Below are 19,270 nucleotides of genomic sequence, written 5' to 3' on the forward strand. Positions count from 1 at the left end.
TTCTGATAGATTGGTATGTTTCAAACCATGCCAGGGCTGAACAGCTGTCAATGATATTCTATTATTTTATAATGTGAAAAAACAGTCTGACAAGTTACAATGTGCTACTACCTTCACAGATTTTACATGCCAATAATTTTGAAATTCAGTCTGCAAATCCATCACCAAAATATGTTAAATAATTAAGTAATGGAACATGTGTAAATTTGTTACTCTTTACTTGGCAAACAATGTGTTTTTAACTCCAAAATCTGTTTTAAGAGCATTTTCACAGTGTGAATTAAATAAATCAGTGGTTTATACCACAACAGAGAAGTGAAGTATGGAACTGCCGGTAAGGATCAACAGTGGAATTTTCAGATCCTATCTCAGAATGCTTAAACAGGAGGTGCAACCTTTACCTTTTTATGAACCCACCACTAATGAGAGATGGACAGGCACTTTATCAAAAGGCTACACAGCTATTTGCTAGACATGAACCGTGATGGAATTCAGACTTGAACTTAAGAAATATTCTGTACTGATCCATGAAAACTAACTGATAACAAAGACTACTGTTTCAGTGACTTACTTAGTCACTAAGCTAACTAGATTTATGGTGGGTTAGAAATATTTGTACAACATTATAGATATACATTTTCAAGACTTTGTGCAGGAAAATAAACCCTAAGCAAAGTAAAAGTAACAGATATCAATACTGACAGAAAAGACACTATTTGTTAGTCTACTGTCTATGATGTGCACTGGACTGAACCCCATGTGTTTGCACAGAAGTCGGTTCCAAAAGGGATGGGAGAGGAGAGTTGAGCTGCTTCAGAAATACATTCTTCTTAGAGTACCTGTCTATGTATGAAATGCTGGATGTTTTTCAAAATTATTAGAACTCGTCTCAGATGTGTATAAATTCATGTCACCTGATTTATCTGTTCTCTGTTGCTCATCGTAAGAATGAAGCAAATATGACTGTACTACCTTGAGAGAAAGCTGTAGCTTTTCTCTTAGTTCATCACTGAGTGGCTGATACTGGAACAGCTGACGGATTTGCAGTTTATTAGGACATTTTCGCACAGGTACTGGCAAGCATGTCTGCTTTTTGGATCCAATGTCGAGACCCTTCCAAACATACGTTCTGACTGGAGGATCTGTGATCTTCGTCTGAACATAGGCAAGATCAAGGAAAAAGAGCAAGAGGCTATTTATATTACTGGCTAAATACAGATATTAGTAATGCCTATCTTGGCTGAAAAGCACATACTCTGTTTATAACATCATAGATCCAGATATTCAAGTCTGTAGATCATTAGGCACAAGTTATCTATCCTATGACCTCTTCATCTGGAAAAATGAACTCTCCTTAAAACTGCTGTAGTACTTCATTGAGTATAAAAGAAACACAAGTTGACTAGATTTTCCCTGACACTGCCTACCTTTTGCTTTGTTTGCTTAATAAACTGAACTTAATGTCACATTGTTTAGAGTTCCACTTCCCCCTCTGTACCAAACATCTGATATTGCTTAAATAGCAAAAGGCAGTTTTGAAAAATTATACCTCATGAGGAGAAAATGTATTCCAAGTACTTGTCTGAAGATTTGGAGGAACAATACTCTCTGGTTCTTTCTTCATTACCCAGGGGGAGGCTTCAAGCAAAGGGCGGAGGACAGTAATACTTAAAACACCTGGTTCAAAGGCATATTTTGGTAAGAATCAATTTGAATCCAAAAATGATGGACAAATGTTTCAGACCTCCAGAAAAAATATACTTTCATAAGCATAAAGAAACTTATTATCAGGTGTAAAACTCAATGTGAAAATATGATACACATGGCTATAGATAATATTGGATCGCTTGAGGTGATTGTAGAATAGCTGACAGCTTTGGATTACTCAGACCATCTTTAACAACTGACTGCCTACACTACTTGCTTTGAGTCTTGGGTAACAGCTCAGTAGTACAGTGTGTACAATATCCCAAACAAAGAAGAACAGACCATTCTCCAGGTTTACTGAATACTAATCTCAAAAGATGTACATCATATTCAGAATAAACATAATTTTTTACTGTGATTTATACGTAACAATCTGGTCACTGGATGGATTCCATCAGAGATAAATTAACATCTCTTTTTAGTGTTCTGATTAATTTTGAAGTTTTTCAAAATATTTTTTCTTACCCAAACCCAAAGTCTACTTAATCTAATCTTATCTACCCCATTGTTGGACTTCTGATATTGCCACTGAGGTACTTTGTTACAATGATTCAAAATTGTAAAGCTTCATTATCAGTTCAAATGGTGTGGGAATCAGTTCAAATGGTGGAAAGGCAGAGTATGAAGTCTGGAAGAGCATCCTATAACAGCTGGATCCAAAGAAAACCTCGAACCTGGAACTCTTCCTCTATCTTTCTCTTAACCTGTGATTGGAATACTTTCATGAAAGTCATTTTCCTTGGAGGTAATATTGAACTGCCACCATTACAAATGACTGCTGGTTGCAAGCAGGTTTTCTTGGCTGGGATTTTCACTGGTATGCATCTTCTCCATCTTCCTGAGATTTCCACTTCCCCTGTCTTTTTTTGGGCCTCTCAGTGCCCTTTCTCTTTTCTTTTTCCCATGACAAAATTATTCCAGTCAGTTTATACAGTGGGGAGGAACTGGTCATTACTATCATCACCAACATCTAGGGGAACCATATATTTCTGTCTTTTTCAAGATATGTTTAATATAAGAATCTACCTGTTATGCCCTGGTATATTTATAGAAACACAGTATCTCTAACTAACTTCACAATAACAAACAGACATTTCAGGTTGTAAATTCTTGCGTTGCTGTAATGGGATGGTTGGTACCACATACCAACCCTGTATTGGCTTCTCCTATTTCAGTCATATTTTTCCAGTTTCTCAATAACATATATTTATTCTTTCCAACAGCTAGACTAATGGTCAACAACAGAACATCACTGTCTTCATAGATAAACCAACTATATCATTAAATGAAAATTGCAATATATTTAATATTTTTGATGGAAACACACAGAGAATTATGCATTTGGTAAATGCTTTTGTGTGCTTATCTGAGAGTGGAAAAAGATATGCCAGCTGTTCCTCCACTGATCCCTTCAAAATGTCATTCATTTAATTCTGTTTCCCAGAGTTTTTGCACAAGCTCCTTCCCTTTGCTTCACTGCCAGAAGTTTGGATGCCTGTCTATGTGGGGAAAAACTTTTTCAAATTTCCTCTCCAAATAAGAATTTTGACACTTCTGATACCACCTTTGTATTTTTTTTTTCTGTTACTAGATTATCAGAAAAGAAATTAAGTTTTCCTACCTGGATGTTCTTGCACAGGTTCCCTCAAGACTACAGCAGCTGGATCACTGGAAGCCTCAGCGAGATACTCTTCTACATCCTTGCGCCGCAGGAGTTCAGTTCCAGAACCATCCGTGTGGATGACAAAGAACCTGGAGAGCCAGCCACACAACTCCGATTGTATTGAGCATAGGAGGCAAAGTATTGGCACTGGGGGAGGTTGCAGGGGTGGCCTCTGTGAGGAGAGGCTGGGGCTGCCCCATGCTGGACACAGATGGTTCCATCTGGCTGCAACGGCCCCAGCTTCCAGGCACATCTGAGCCCAGAAGCCAACCTGGACCCTCTTCTGGGAAAGCATATTTAAGACAGGGTCGAATGCTGTGCAGGTAGTGAGGAGTCAGGAAAAAAGTGTGGGAAACAACCTTGCAGACACTAGTGTCAGAGAAGGAGAGAGAGAAGGTGCTGCAGGTGACAGAGCAGAAGTTCCCCCGTAGCCCATGGAGGAGACCATGGTGGAGCAGGTGGATATTCCCTTAAGGAACTGCAGCCTGTGGACAGCCCACACTGGAGCAGACTTGTCCTGAAAGACTGCAGCATATGGAGAGGACCCACACTGTAGCAGGGGAGAAGTGTGAGGAAGAAGAAGAGGCAGAGAGGAACTGTTATGGACTGACCACCACCCTCCATTCCCCATACACCTGTACCACTCATGGTGCGTGAAGGAGTGGAAGTGGAGGAGTCATGTTGAGCTGGGGAAAAATAAGGGGTTGGGTTGGAAAGTGTTTTAGTTTGTCTTTGTTTCTCACCATCCAGTTCTATTTTAACTGGCAATAAATGATGTTATTCTTCCCTAAGCTGAATCTGTTTTGCCCATGACAGTAACTGTTACGCAATTTGTATTTATCCCACATGCTTTTCCATTTTATTTTCAGCCCTTGTCCTGTCAAGCAGGGAAAACGAGCAAGCAGCTGAGTGGGTGTCTGTCAGCTAGCCAATGCCAACGCACCACGCCAATCAAATCCAATGGCTTTCAGACTGCATTCTTTTCAAGATGGCAAAAATTAAAAAGCACTGTGATGACAAAACAAGAAAATGGAACTTCAAGAAGTTGACATCAAATGTGTAGATACACAGTACTGAACAAAGAAAATGCCAGTCTACAAAACCTGAACTCATGCTGTTTACCTGGGGACATGCTCATCATAAATGACAGGTTTCTTATCTTCTGGGAGTACTGATACCGAACTCCTGTTCTCCTTATTGTCAGAGCCAATGCTAGGAACAACCACAGATGTGCTGCCATCAGCCATGACCTATAATTGAAATTATATAAAATTACTTGCGTTTCATGATTTATTTAAAACAGTAACTTGCTGATGGACTGTAATATGATCTATCCCAGTGAAAGAGACAAAAAAAAATATATTTCAGGTTAAGAAACCTGAAATTCACAGGAAAAAAAAAAAGTGTAAAAAGAGAAACATATTTATAAGTATTGTGTAGGTTGTGAACCTGTAGTACTCAGCCAGTGAGGAAACCTAGCAAGAAATCAAGCATCAGGTAGCAAGGGACATAGGACTATGACACACTTCTTCTGCATGCTCCTACTTGCAGGATGCATGCCATTGCAATTGTGCATAAATTAGTTAAAAAGAGACCTTGTCTTACAAAATTTTGGGGATATTTCTCACATAATGTATAATATATAATGTATATATATGTATATATATATGTAATGTATATATATGTATATATAATATATATATATATATAATGTATAATGTATAATGTATAATGCCAATGTATATCCAAGGAAGTCTCAGTGCCAAACTATGTAAGTTCAAAACCCCTCTATATCCTCTTTAGTGTACTTTATATCAGATTTATCAGAGCATGTGGTTATAAACAACACATAATTCAGAGAAATGGTAATGATTTCAATCGGATGTCACATTTAGAACCTTTAAGTAGAACCTTTAATGGGAAAACAGTATGTGGATCACAGACACTTAAATGAACTCAAAGATAAGTACTAACCTAGCTCAAAAGCATGTCTTAGGTGTGCAAGGATCACAGCACAAACAGTGTGAATTTAAAGACTGAATTTTACAACAATATTTGCCTTACCAGGCAGATTAGTGTGTTTCTATGGATCTTCTGAAAAGCCAATGCTCTCTCTCATTTTTAATCCTTGTTTGCAGAGCTTTTTTTTTTTTTTTTTTTTTTTTGATATGAGTTGATAATTAAGATAGCTTTACAGCTAGGTGAAGTAAACTGTAGACCATGTGTTTTATTTCAACCTCTCTAGAGTGGGGAAATACCAAAAAAGTGAAACCTGAGAACTGTCACGTTCTCAAGAACATTTCAGAGATCTGATTCAGGAACTGTTCCTTCTGGCTAGCTAGGCTACTTTAAAAATTAGTACTAGAAGGCTACAAACTAACTTTGAAAAATGTTTATGAGATAAAATTACCTAAAATGCAGAAACTCATTTCCTTCCATGTATTTTACCTTGAAAAGATTTCCTTCAGGATCCATCATCTCACAAATAGTGCTGGAAGTGTGTTTCATAACATATCTCCCTGTTTGTTTTCCTTCCTTCTTGCTGATAAAATTGTAAACTTCATGGGTATAAACTGCTGTGCAATCTTCATCAATGAAAAGGGAACCTGTCTTGATGGGTAAAACCTATCACAGGAAAAAAGTGATGAGTTTCAGTCCTCAAAGGTGAAATGTTCAGCTTAGATATAGCATAAAAATAAAGAACAGGTGCAAATCAAGAAGAGAGCTCTCAGATCATTACTACTGAATTATACAGTTTTGAGGGAATGGAGGGAGAGGAAGAAGGAAGATGAAAGAGTAAGCTGATGCTAGTCTTTGTAAAATCTTTAACTTTGGAAAATAATTTAAGATTGTGAAATAAATCTACAGCTGTGAGTAACTATCTAAACATTGGCAGAGTATAAAATAGAGAGATTCATACAATTCATGAAGGCTACAGAGAAGGGAGTTAAAATAGTCAAGGTGAGAAAAGCTGATGGTGGGGAACTCTGGACACAGATAAATATCACTGTCACGAAGTATAACAACTCCCACCTGATATGTTCCCTGTGGCCTTGCTGTAACAGATGTCCCATCTCCAAAGATGGTACAACAAGAACCGTCCTCACAATTTGTTGTAACAGTAGCAAACTTGGGATTTTCTACTCGTACATGTTTCACTTTCTTTGTAATGGCTTCTGAGAGTTCATCTAAGAATTAATACAGAACAACTAGACTGGAGTAAATGAACCATAGGACAGTGTCAGGATTCAATTTGCATTTTCTCTCAAAAGGCTGATCAGTAAAAGACCGTCAAACTTTTGATAACATCCTTTATCATATAATTTTGTTGTGTAAACATTATGCAACCTTTGAATTTTTGAACTCTCTACTGAATATAGGAAGATTCATAGAATCATAGAATGGTAGGGGTTGGAAGGGACATTAAAGATCATCCAATTCTAACTTCCCCGCCATCAGCAGGGACATCTTTCACTAGACGAGGTTGCTCCAAGCCCCATCCAGCCTGGTCTTAAACATTTCCACAGAAGGGGCATCCACAACTTCTCTGGGCAACCTGTTCCAGTGCCTCATGACATTCACAATAAAGAATTTCTAACCTAATGTCTAATCTAAATCTGCCCTCTTTTAATTTAAAGCCACGACTCCTTGTCCCATCATTATACTCCCTGACAAAAAGTCCCTCCTCAGATTTCTTGTAGGCCCTCTTTTAGGTACTGGAAGACTACTATAATGTCTCACTGGAGCCTTCTCTTCTTGAGGCTGAACAACCCCAACTCCCTCAGCCTGTCTTCATCGGAGAGGGACTCCAGCCCTTTCATCATCCTCATGGCCCTACTCTGGCCATGTCCTAAGAGGTCCATGTCCTTGTTCTGTAGGCCCCAGAGCTGAACATGGTAGTCTGGGTAGTCATCACTCCAGCTGCTCATTCACTTGGAGGGTAGTAACCAAACCCCTGTTTGTGGCACCAGTCCTGTAACCATCTTTTTATTTGCCAGATTTAACCGGCTTTTTCAATCCCCTTCCCTTTAACTGGCAGAACTGCTGAAAAAACCTACCTCTGCTCCTGAGTCCTTTACTGCTGCTCCCAGTGCTCTGTAATCCCTTTTGATACTTCACAGGCTGCTCCTGGCTGCATCAGTGGCATCCAGTTTAACACCATCACTGGTGTTAAACAGCAGCAGCAAACAGTCCTTAGGCTTGACATTCTCTTGGTGATATCCCTGATATGAGCACCTGGTAAGCAGCAGACTACTCTCAAGAGCGGATCAGGTCAGCAGATGGGTGCCTCTGTACCACTCAGAAGAGAGTCTCCTGCTACTATCACTTGTCACCTTTTCCTAGTTGGACTAATTGATATGAAGGGAGCAAACCAATCTGTCTTACTCAGCTCCACCCTCCCTGCAATGGGTCTTTTCTTTTCAGTCAGCAGAGGGGTGAAGCAGTTCCGTAAGGGCACCTCAGGCTTTGGGGGAAGACTCTCCTGTTGGTCCCTGTTGTTGCCAACTTCCACTCTGCTGTGTTATTGCCCCCCCTCCCTTCTGTGAGTGGCAGTGAGGGAATTTCAGGCTGTTTGGTTCTTTGCAGTCTACGCTAGGATCCAGCTGTCTAACTCCTCCTCAGCCTCCTAGATGCTACACAGCCTTGTCATTGCCTCCTGCAGCTCAGCCACCTGGTGCAGGTCATCCTCCTAGGCACAACTTTTGCAGGCAGGTCTGCCACCTGTCCCTGCCCCAAGGAAAGATCCAGGCACTTCAGTAGTCAGAGGTCTGCACTGCTGTCTCACCCCTCAGTAGCTCTGTCTGGGTAGAGGCACTAGCCACCACTGGGGTAGATGGTGCAGCCAGTGCCACAGCCTTTGCCCACCGTTCTGCGTTGAGAATCAGGTAGGGTGAGTGCCCGTGGACTGTGCAGATCCAGGTGCAGGGTTAAGGTGTACTTGTCACCTCCCTCTTTGGCCAGTGGGATGGCCCTTCCTCAAAGGGATGCCCTCCCACCCAAACTGCCATGCCAACTGCCACACCATGCCCTTTTTGCCCACCCTGTTTGCCGTGCTCCCTAGGGGCTGCTTATGTGGTGGCTGCCATTACTACTGGTTGTGCCCACACCTCGTCAGCTGCTTGTGTGAGTTGCTGGCCCCTGGTGGGTCTCTGTGCTCCCCTGGGGCTTCCCCAGCTCAGGAGACCCCCCTGTACACCACCATCCCTGACTCTGCTGTGAAACCCACCCGCACCAGAGCTGATCACCTCAGCGAGTCCATTCATCTAAGGATGGCCAGGTGACTACATTCTAATTTATCAGGTATGTAACTAAACATAATGATCTGGATATTTGTAACAAACAAGTTGGATCACTGAAGTACTTAACGCCTGTGATACATGCTCTAGGATGCGAAGGAATTCCTGTTCAGCAGCACAAGTGATAGAAAGCAAATCGACCTGGTGTGTTAATTTGGCCACTGCTTTCCCATTGAATAGACAGGTCACTGTTTTAATTTTTAAAATTCCACACTGTTAACTGAATAATTATCTTTCCCTGTGCAACCAGAACTTCCTACTTTGTTTGAACAGTTTGTCGGCTTGAGACCAACACAGTCAATATACACTTCATATTAATTACAGAAGACAGAACTTGTCCAGCAACTGAAGGAAGCATACAGAATACACTGCCAGCCAGAAGAAACATGGATGACCATTAGCCTCATTTGTTTCAGGCAAATGTATCTACATGGGGCATTTTCCAAGGCCATATTCAATGAAATTTTGAATATCTCCAAGGTTGTGAAGTCCACGGTTTGTCTGAGGATTGTAAGGATGCCCCAGTCCTTATACATATATTCAGTTAAGATTCAAATCAACTTACATGCTATATCAGGATAGGTGTAGGGAGGGCAATGAAAATAACAGAACTCTCAGGCACTGTGTTCACATGGTGAGGTGGGTCACACAAATATGTAAGTGGAAAGAAGGAAATTTACTTCTTTGCTGCAGTGTAAATTTTACAATGAATGCTGATGGAAAAAAAAAAAAAAAAAGACCAGAAAGGCAAACCTAGCCTACACTGCATCATTGGATTTGTTATCTAAGCTACTAGCATGAGCCTTCATAAGTATATTTTGACAATTATGAAACAAGATAAAGCAGAGATAAGTGCACCCCTTTTGATTTTACCTGTTTCCTCACTATCCTCAGGCACAAAAAGTTCTTTGCAGTCTTGATAAAAAGTTGTGATCCTAGTACCATCGGCATGATCTACTACTCTGCTACCATCCAGCTTCTCAACGATTATCACTTCATCATCTCGTACAGTCATAACCTGAAAGAATGAAGGAATATGGACATATATTAGCACTGAGATACCTCTAACAGCAACAACAGTAATACAAGATGATATGTATTGAAACTCTGAACAAGCTGGACTAATACAACTTTATCTAGTTCAGACACCGAGGATTTACATTTCCTTCAAAATCTGCAGCTTTTGTATTAGTAACAGTGTAATAAAATCTTTATGATGTATTGAAAGAACAGTCAAATCAAGCAAATCAATAGATGGTTAAGGACTGGTGCTACAGACAGGGGCTTAATTACTACTCTCTATGTCAATGAGCAGCTGGACTGATGACTACCTGAAGTACGGTGTTCATCTCTGGGGCTCCCAGCACAAGAAGGACGTATTAGAACATGACCAGAGGATGGCCATGAGGATGACGAAAGGGCTGGAGCCCCTCTTCTATGAAGACAGGCTGAGGGAGTTGGGGTTGTTCAGCCTCAAGAAGACAAGGCTCCAGTGAGACATTATAGCGGCCTTCCAGTACCTATGGATGGCCTACAAGAAAGCTTAGGTGGGACTTTTTGTCAGGGAGTGATGGGACAAGAAGTCATGGCTTTAAACTAAAAGAGGGCTGACTTAGATTAGATATTAGGTTAGAAATTCTTTACTGTGAGTGTCGTGAGGCACTGGAACAGTTTGCCCAGAGAAGATATGGATGTCCCCTCCGTGGAAGTGTTCAAAGCCAGGTTGGATGGGACATGGAGCAACCTGGCCTAGTGGAGGTGTCCCTGCCCAAAGCAGGGGGGTTGGGACTAGATGATCTTTGATGTCCCTTCCAACCCAAACCGTTCTATGGTTCTATGATTCCATGATTCTATGAACATATGCTACAACAGATGATGGCATCCCTGTCTCTTAAGAGTGCTATAATAACACACAAAAAATAGTAGTACTGTTCCATCAGCTGGGTCAGTTGCCTGATAGACTAAGATTGGCTCCAGATCCATTCGTTTTGCTCCTTCAGTGCCCACTTGAATGCCTAATGGGGTTGTTGTTATCCAGGTTCCTGCCTGATTCTCCTTAGGTTGGTCAGAATCAACTAGACCCTGAACGGTATTTTCAGATACTTCATCCTTGTTTGGGTGTGATGCACCATTTCTGTCACTTCCTTTTCCTGCAGAAACAAAAATGTCTGTATTAGACTTTGCGTTCTCTAAGGCAAAAGACAAAATCTATCAACTGAAGAATTTCTGTGAGTATTGTCTTTGACAGAATTGAAAGAATGATTTACCAGACTAGACAGAAATTACAAGAGCTGTTACTCAAAGTAATGCTCTTTAATATATTCATTAATGACATATAAAAACAAATAGCATGCTAATGATATCTGATTATGACATGACTTTGGAATGCACTATCAAAGCAGAACAGAATCTGAATGGCTTATAGGAGAAAAAAACATGCCAAACTATCCGATGAGCTTGAGGACTCAAGTAGTATAAATTTGTTAAACCTAATAGAAAGAAGTTTATGAAAAAAGGACTAATAAAAATGATTTCTGCTTCAGACAAGTTTGCAGCAGTTAAGTAAGATAAAGTCCTGGATATACCATCCATATAGAATGAGTGTAAGTTATCACTGTGAAAGAAGAGTGACAAAAAAGGCAAATTCAAACCTACGGCACATCAGAAGAAAAGAGATGCAGATTACATTGTGAAAGGTAATGGAGAAATCAAGAATATTACAGAGAATTCTGGTCTCCCATATACAAGAAAAGGAACTAGACAAAGTGTAGGCAAAACACAACAGCATGGTCTGGACAGGACTCTAGAAGTTTACAGCATACAAATCCTAGCAAACAAAATGCAAAAAAGATACAAATATTCACTGTAAGTTTGGCAAGACTAAGTAGTAGAGAGGAAAGGTGGGGGGGGGAAAGTGATTATAAAAAAGGGATAAGTAATAAAATATATACACTGGCCACAGATACTGAGACCAAAAATTAGGAGATGATTTGTCAGAGTAGTTCTCTGACAAATCTCTATCCTTGCAGATATCCTAAGGAATATTCTAAGAACAGGTAACTGGACATGATGAATCAGAAAATCTCTTTTTGAAAGACTTTAGCAGCAATTTTTATTCACATGCTTCCAATAAATTATAAGTAAATGTTATGACAGTTCATAATTATTCTTTGTACTATGTAGCACTGACAGTGATCTGGGACCACACTGAGGTATGAAGCAAGTTGAGGGAGTTTGCAGAAGCACTCACCAAGCAACTTTCCATCATTCATCATCAGTCCTAGCTATCAGGGGATGTCCCAGTTGACTGGTGGCTAGCAAATGTGATGTCTGTCTACAAGAAAGGTGGGAAGGAGGATCTGAGAATCTACAGATCTGTCAGTCTGGATTCGGTGCCAGGGAAGTTCATGGAGCAGATTATCTTGAGTTCCATCACAAGGCACTTACAGGGCAACCAGGTGATCAGGCCCAGTCAGCATGGATTTATGGAAGTCAGGTCCTATTTGACAAGCCTGATCTTCTCTGACAAGGTGATGCACTCAGTGGGTGAGGGAAAGGCTGTGGATGTGGTCTACCTAGACTTCTGTAAGGCTTTTGACACCATTTCCTACAGCTTTCTCCTGGAGAAACTGGCTGCTCATGGCCTGGATGGGTGTACTCTTCGTTGGGTTAAAAAGTGGATGGGTGGCTGTGCCCAAAGAGTCATAGTGAATGGAGTTAAATCCAGCTGAAGGCTTGTCACTAGTGGTGTCCCTCGGACCTCAGTAATGAGGCCTGTTCTCTTCAATATCTTTATCAATGATCTGGATGAGGGGATCAAGTGCACCCTCAGTAAGTCTGCAGACAACACCAGGTTAGGTGTGAGTGTCGATCTGCTTGAGGGCAGAAAGGCTCTACAAACAGATCTGGATAGGCTGGACTGATGGGCCGGGGCCAACTGTATGAAGTTCAACAAGGCCAAGTGCTGGGTCCTGCACGTGGGGTGCAACAACCCCAAGCAGCGCTACAGGCTGGGAGATGAGTGGCTGGAAAGCTGCCTGGCAGAAAGGGCCCTGGGGGTATTGGTTAATAGCTGTCTGAATATAAGCCAGCAGTGTGCTCAAGTGTCCATGAAGGCCAACAGCATCCTGGCTTGTATCAGAAATAGTATGGACAGCAGGACTAGGAAAATGATTGTCCCTCTGTACTTGACTCTGGTGAGGCCGCACCTCGAACGCTCTGTTCAGTTTTGGGCCCCTCACTACAAGAAGGACACTGAGGTGCTTGAGGGTGTCCAAAGAAGGGCAGTGGAGCTGGTGAAGGGTTTAGAGCATAAGCTGTATGAAGAGTGTCTGAGGGAGCTGGGGTTGTTTAGAATGGAGAAAAGGAAGCTCAGGGGAGATCTTATCATGCTCTACAATTACTTTAAAGGAGGCTATAGCAAAGTGGGGATTGGTCTCTTCTCCCACACACCGAGTGATAAGAAAAGAAGACCTCAAGTTGTGCAAGGAGAGGTTTAGGTTGGATATTATGAAAAAAATCTTCACTGAAAGGGTTGCAAAGTATTTGAACAGGCTGCTCAGGGAACTAGTTGAGTCACCATGCCTGCAGGTCTTCAAAAAAAACATAGATGTATAACAGTGATGTGGTTTAATGGTAGACTTTTAAGTACTAGGTTAAAGGTTGGACTAGATGATCTTAGAGGTCTTTTCCAGCCTAAATGATTCTATGATTCTATGATAAGCAAACATTTATTTGTTTCTTTCTCTGCCAAACACAGTAACATGAGAATACCGTAGCAGACCACAAATCCATACAATCAGTTGATTATGACCAAGATTAGGTGCCTTGAAATACATGCAATGAGAAAGAAAAATGTTGTAAGTCCTCTGTGAAAAGAACATTTCTCAACACCAGGACTAAAAAGCGTGTAATACGTACGTAAGGATTTGACACTACTGTAGTTGCAAGGATTTCTTTGAAATGACTGTTAAGTCACTCTTCTAGCTAGGTAGTTCTTATATACCCTTTAACTTCTTAGAGTTCTTGCAGTTTAGAAGAAAAAGAAAACTGGAGCAGGAGAGAAATGATCTGCTGTGAAGATAACAAATTAGCAGTGTACAGCAGCTGAGTACAGATAAAAATTCATTTTTACACTGGCAGAATTTTCAGACTAAAGAAAAATGCCCTTTATTTAGTATTATCAGCCCTGCTATCTTTAAATCTGTCTGAAACACTCAAAATGTTACCTTTCTTAGTGCTAGTCTCTGGTAAAGGCTCTGATTCTGGTAACAGTTCCGTGTTATCTGGAATTGCAGGTGGTGGAAGGACAGGGCCAGAATCAGGACTCCTACTCACTGTGCCATCAGCAAACAGAATCTACAAAAACCAAAGACATATTAGAAGCTAAAATAATTTCAAACAGTAATAAAGAATCTCAAAAGTATGTGTCACTAATATAATAGTCACTAGAATAGAGACTAGAATATTGGGTTACTATAATAGTGGGTGATAGAACTAAAAAAGTAAGACTGCCAGAATAAATACAAAAAATAAAGAAGCTATCTTAAAAAGAAAGGACTACTAATTACTATAACTCACATATATAATCAATGGGGATTATATTTAGAAACAAATAGGCATTATAAAAGCAAAGGTTATCCTTTGACTGCTTAAGTGGTCAAAGGTTGATGTTTTATGAATACCACTCTTTCTAGAAATGGTAATGCATCTGTATCACCACACTGATCTGGGATTCAGTTATTCCACATGTCTAGGATTGCTGTTATTTTTTTTATCCATCAAGGCAGCTAATAAAAAGTAGTCACAGTTATGTATCTTATAGCTGGTTTCTGAGTAACCATAGCTTGGTTATCTTATCATAGTTGGTTACTGTCCAAAATGCTTAACTCTTGATATGCATATTCCTTGTGTGGCAGATCAAGCCTAGAATTACCCATATAATCTCTGAATTAATTTACAAATACAGCACAGATATTTGGGGGAGAAGATGGTACAATGTGGAAAACAAATGGACAACATATAGTCACATCTCTAGAGTCACAGTTACTGTAAGACAATTAAATATTTTTTCATTTTTGAGTGCTTGTCTATATGCATTCCATTTTTGATGACTCATGGATATTAAGTTAATGTAAAGAAGGTGGCAATTAATCTGCATATACAGGTGTTATGTTACAATCTTGCTAGGCACATGACCTATTTTCTTCTGTCAGGAGATTGTATCTTGAGAATAAACAAACAGCAGCCATCTCCTTGTATATTTCTGAAATGCATATGTTTCTCAGAAATGCTGGGTTAATGGTTTAAGATCTAATGTAATGAATGAATCTAATGCATTTGTACTAGGATTTGTTGTCTACTTAGACTGTAAAAAAATTGAGGAAATAATAAGGAATAATTTTGATAGTTTCTGAGTACAATCAGACAACTCTTTTCATCTGATTGCTTACTATACAGAATTTTAGACTTTGAAAAGATAATTGTTTGTAGATTGATTACAGTATTTGCAAAAGTGGTATCTAACTTACAGCACCTAAAAATTTGGTCCAAACTACTATGTGTAAACAAACAAGGAATATAGAAATATAGGAACATAGAGTCTTTTTGATGAGAATTTAGGATACCTGAAGGTGTCTGCAGGACTGAAGATCAGGTCTTTTTTGGATCCTGTATCACCATTAAGATTACTTAAAAAACATATGGATGTTTTTGTGTTGCCAAAATACCCAAAGACTAACTAACTAATCCACACTTTAGATGTTTAATTCAAGGAATGCAGTTCTCAAAACTTTATCCAGCTGTTTTCTAAACTCAAAGTTGTCTAAATGTTCATGTGCCTAAAATTTTCATTGTTAAAGCTCCACATGCACCCTAAGTTCTGATTCTGAACAAAGCCAAGAACATTTTAATCTTGACATAGCTGCAAAGCTCAGTTGTTACTTAACTCCTGCATCTATAAACTGAATACTTCTCTATGTCAGCTGACAAGCACAAGTTCAACAGTAATCACATACACAGGCTGCTTCCAATTAATTCAACTGAACATACCCAGGTAGATCCATCCATCATGTACTTTACGACAGTTCCTTGTCTAGTGATGACTCTTGACACCTCTTGTTCTATATGACTTGCCACTGTTGTATATAGTTGAGAGTTCTTTATCTTTTGGGGATAACTTTGCCTAACAAGAATTTCCAGAGCAGGCTGTTTCACCTTTTTTCTTTCGGTGTCTTCTTGCTTTACTTCACCTTCTGTAACCTCATGTTCCTTCTCTCCACTTTCCATAACCTCCTCCTCCACTGCTTCATTTGCTTCGTTTACAGCTTTCTCAACCTCCTCTTCCTTGGCTTCATCTGATTTAGTTTCACCTTTCTCAGGCTCTTCTTCCTTGGTTTCATCTGCTTTGGTCTCACCTTTCTCAGGCTCCTCTTCCTTGGCTTCATCTGCTTTGGTCTCACCTTTCAAATCTGAAAGCATATTCACAGTTACTTAATACTGTGCAACACGCACTCAAACAGTGTAAAAACCCCAGCACCATGTTGTCTACAGGAGGTATTCAACTTAAGCTATTAAAAGTAACTCTCCTCAGTTTCCTCTGCAATCCATGGAGTTAGGGACAGTTTCTATCAGAGAACAATTTAAAGCAGTTATCTAATTAGAAATTCCTGTGGAGGTGTCTGTCTTTTCCACATGAAAACAAGAGAAATTTGAAGAAGGATTTACTACGGATGCTGAACTTTTAGAAGACTGACATTTGGTGAGAGGAATCTTCTAACTTCCCCTAGCAGAGAAAAAGTAACTGAGTTTCACCAAATTTAAGACTAAATGGAAATGAACTTAGATATTTTGTCTACTTGAACAAATAAAGTTTTTAGATTAAATTATGGCAGTGTGTTCACTGTGCTAATGAGTATAATAGGCAGTTGTGTCAAGATACTACATGTATGTGTCCATAACTGTTCTGTTCACCTTAACTATTTAGTATTTGAACTTATGTTCCTTGCCAAATTGTATGTGTGAAAACCATCTGCATCCTCTTTACTGTACTTTATATCAGATTGATCAGAGCACATTTACCCTAAACTGCCAAAATATTTTGATATGAAGAGGGAAGGGATATCTGATAAGAAAAATGAGGGAATATTTTACTATTAATTCAGGCTTGTATGGCAAAAAAATAAAAATAAAAAATCAAGGTATTTCTCAACCATGTGATTATAAACCTGTGCTGTATCTTGGTGGACAATATAGCATTTCTAATGCTATTTAATAAAAACAACTTTTTTTTTTCTTCTTAATTTATATACACTGGACTTGCTACTTGGCTAGTTTCTAAGAGGTATGGATGATATTTACTGTTGTTTTATTGGTTGCCAGGAAAATGAACGATTCTGCTGTTTTTTATGCAATAGCTCACATACAGGATATGTTGGAATTACTGATAGCAAGATTTGGCATGTGTGATAAATCCTGGATATATAGGAACCTCTGAAATTGTTCTGGTCTATTTTCACCTACTCAGTTGCTCTAACACATCCTGGGCTGCATGGATCTATTCTACATAGGCATTAAATGACATCTGGATGTGGCCATTTTAAAAACTGACCAGGTGACAAAAGAAAACTAAAACGCATATGTCTGCTTCAAAACCCAAAACTTAAAAAAAAAAAGAGAATTACAACAGTTTATGGTATGCAGAGATGAACCTCATGCTGATTTTCAAAAATGCAAGGAAATTGAAGCATTGCAGAAGAATATGTCTGGCACAAAAACTTACAGGCATATCTATATACCTGATCATTCTTTGAAAGGAAATTCAAAGATAAGTGCACAAAGGGTTGTTACAAACACCCTGTCTGTACATTCTGGGTGACATAAAGCAAAGGACTTACTTGAAGTGGTTCCTTTTTCAACATGATTATATCTTTTAGAAAAGCAACTAAACCCAATTATAAAATATCCAGTAGAAGACAGTATATCACAGCATGGGTTAGTTTTGTTAGTCACTCTTAGCATTAAAAAATAAGTGTATCTTAAATCTAGTATAAAAGCGCTATTCTTGAGTTTCAAGTCTCTAAAATTTGTAATACATTTCTATACTGTGTTTACAAGCTCTGTATTGCTGTCACCAAAATTCTGATTTCTTTGTACTTCCACACTGGCACCAGTCACTCATTTAATCTTTATTTTGGTAATCAAATAAAGTTCTCTTGACATGAGCTCACAGTAAGATAAACCTTCTGATCCATTAATCATTCTTGTTACTCTGTCCTGAATATTCCAAACTATGAAAAACTTGCCTTGTAGACTTAACAACAATACATAATATTCCAAAGAAACACAGATATAGGTAACTTAATCTAACCGTTATCACTTAAGATTCCTCTGTATATATGTATTCAGGAATTGAAATTGCTCCTTTTCGCCTGTATTCCTATACATATGCATATTCAACAGATTATTCAACATGACTCCCACAGTATTTTTAGGGTTCCTGCTTCTCTTCCCCCCAGTCTAAATCCTTGCACTTTTAGTGCAAATAATGAAAAATAGTGCAAATAGTGAAACACATTATTTATGTTACAATTGCTATTAAATAGCCATTATGAAAGAATCAGGAATCTGAGACGTTAATACTTCGTATTGCTACATCTACACCCATCAAGGCAGAAATAATTTCCTTCTGCAATTTAAACTTCTTTAAAAACTCCTTATTCTACAGTGGCTGAAAAAACTAACCTTCAAAAATTTCACCAAGGAAAGTTAATACTAGTCCATTGGGACAGGAGACATTCAAGCTTCGGAAAGTAAGAGCATCTGAAATGACTTGTGTTTGGGAAGCTGGTTCTTCTATTTCCACCTACAGAGTGAAACATGAATTAGTTTTATTCCATTTGAAAAGACTTCAGAAAAAATTATATTATATATACATATATCAGATTTATCAAAACATTTCAAAAAAGTACTTTCTATCAGCCATTTATAACACGTTGAGAATGTATGGATTCTGAAGGGGAAACCTTACCTGATTTTTTTTTGATTATGCTATCTTATTTCATTCCTCTTCATTAACCCTTTAAGAAAACTTTTCATAACTTTATTAATTTTGCTGAGTCATTATGCTACCTTGTGCATGGTGTCAGGAAGATATGACAATACATGGATAACATGAAGTGGAAGACCATAACAGAACAGCACTGTATAATTGTGAACAGCACCTATAATTACTAAAAGAGCATGAAAGATAAGTAGAGCAGTACTTCCAGTCTGCTGGAAATATGGTAGATGAGAAGAGGACAAGAGGAACACTTGACAATCAAAAGGTGTAATTCTCTTTGTACTGCTTTGTAGTGGAAACCATCCTGATAAACAGAAAAGATGAGGATGACTTAAGGAATGTCTGAAGACACTACAACATTTGGGAAATATACAGCAGTGGATCCTTTGATGATATCTCCTCAGAAACGTATGTGACAATGAGCTACTCTATGCCAGTCCTAAGATGAAATTATTTTTTTTGCAGACAGGTAACAGAGAGAACTAGTCCTGGTATTATCCCGTATTCTTGATTTATAGGAAAAGAAATATAGAGGAAAAATAG

The 19,270-nt window shown here is 39.0% G+C and overlaps 1 protein-coding gene across 1 annotated transcript in view; it reads right to left on the reverse strand.

Moving 5' to 3' along the window:
- SPAG17 (sperm associated antigen 17) overlaps positions 1 to 19,270 on the reverse strand; it is a gene marked incomplete at its 5' end in the record, with an annotated part of 110,308 nt that overhangs the window by 20,666 nt on the left and 70,372 nt on the right. The window contains 11 exons of the mRNA XM_082751974.1: positions 973 to 1,155; positions 1,550 to 1,677; positions 3,329 to 3,459; positions 4,493 to 4,620; positions 5,819 to 5,995; positions 6,404 to 6,558; positions 9,541 to 9,685; positions 10,597 to 10,817; positions 13,896 to 14,025; positions 15,718 to 16,136; positions 18,409 to 18,529. Coding sequence (XP_082608100.1) covers positions 973 to 1,155; positions 1,550 to 1,677; positions 3,329 to 3,459; positions 4,493 to 4,620; positions 5,819 to 5,995; positions 6,404 to 6,558; positions 9,541 to 9,685; positions 10,597 to 10,817; positions 13,896 to 14,025; positions 15,718 to 16,136; positions 18,409 to 18,529 — 1,938 coding nt within the window. The remainder of the gene's footprint in view (positions 1 to 972; positions 1,156 to 1,549; positions 1,678 to 3,328; positions 3,460 to 4,492; positions 4,621 to 5,818; positions 5,996 to 6,403; positions 6,559 to 9,540; positions 9,686 to 10,596; positions 10,818 to 13,895; positions 14,026 to 15,717; positions 16,137 to 18,408; positions 18,530 to 19,270) is intronic.

The sequence above is a fragment of the Aythya marila genome (genome assembly GCF_965140915.1).
Source record: "Aythya marila genome assembly, chromosome: 1".
NCBI lineage: Eukaryota > Metazoa > Chordata > Aves > Anseriformes > Anatidae > Aythya > Aythya marila.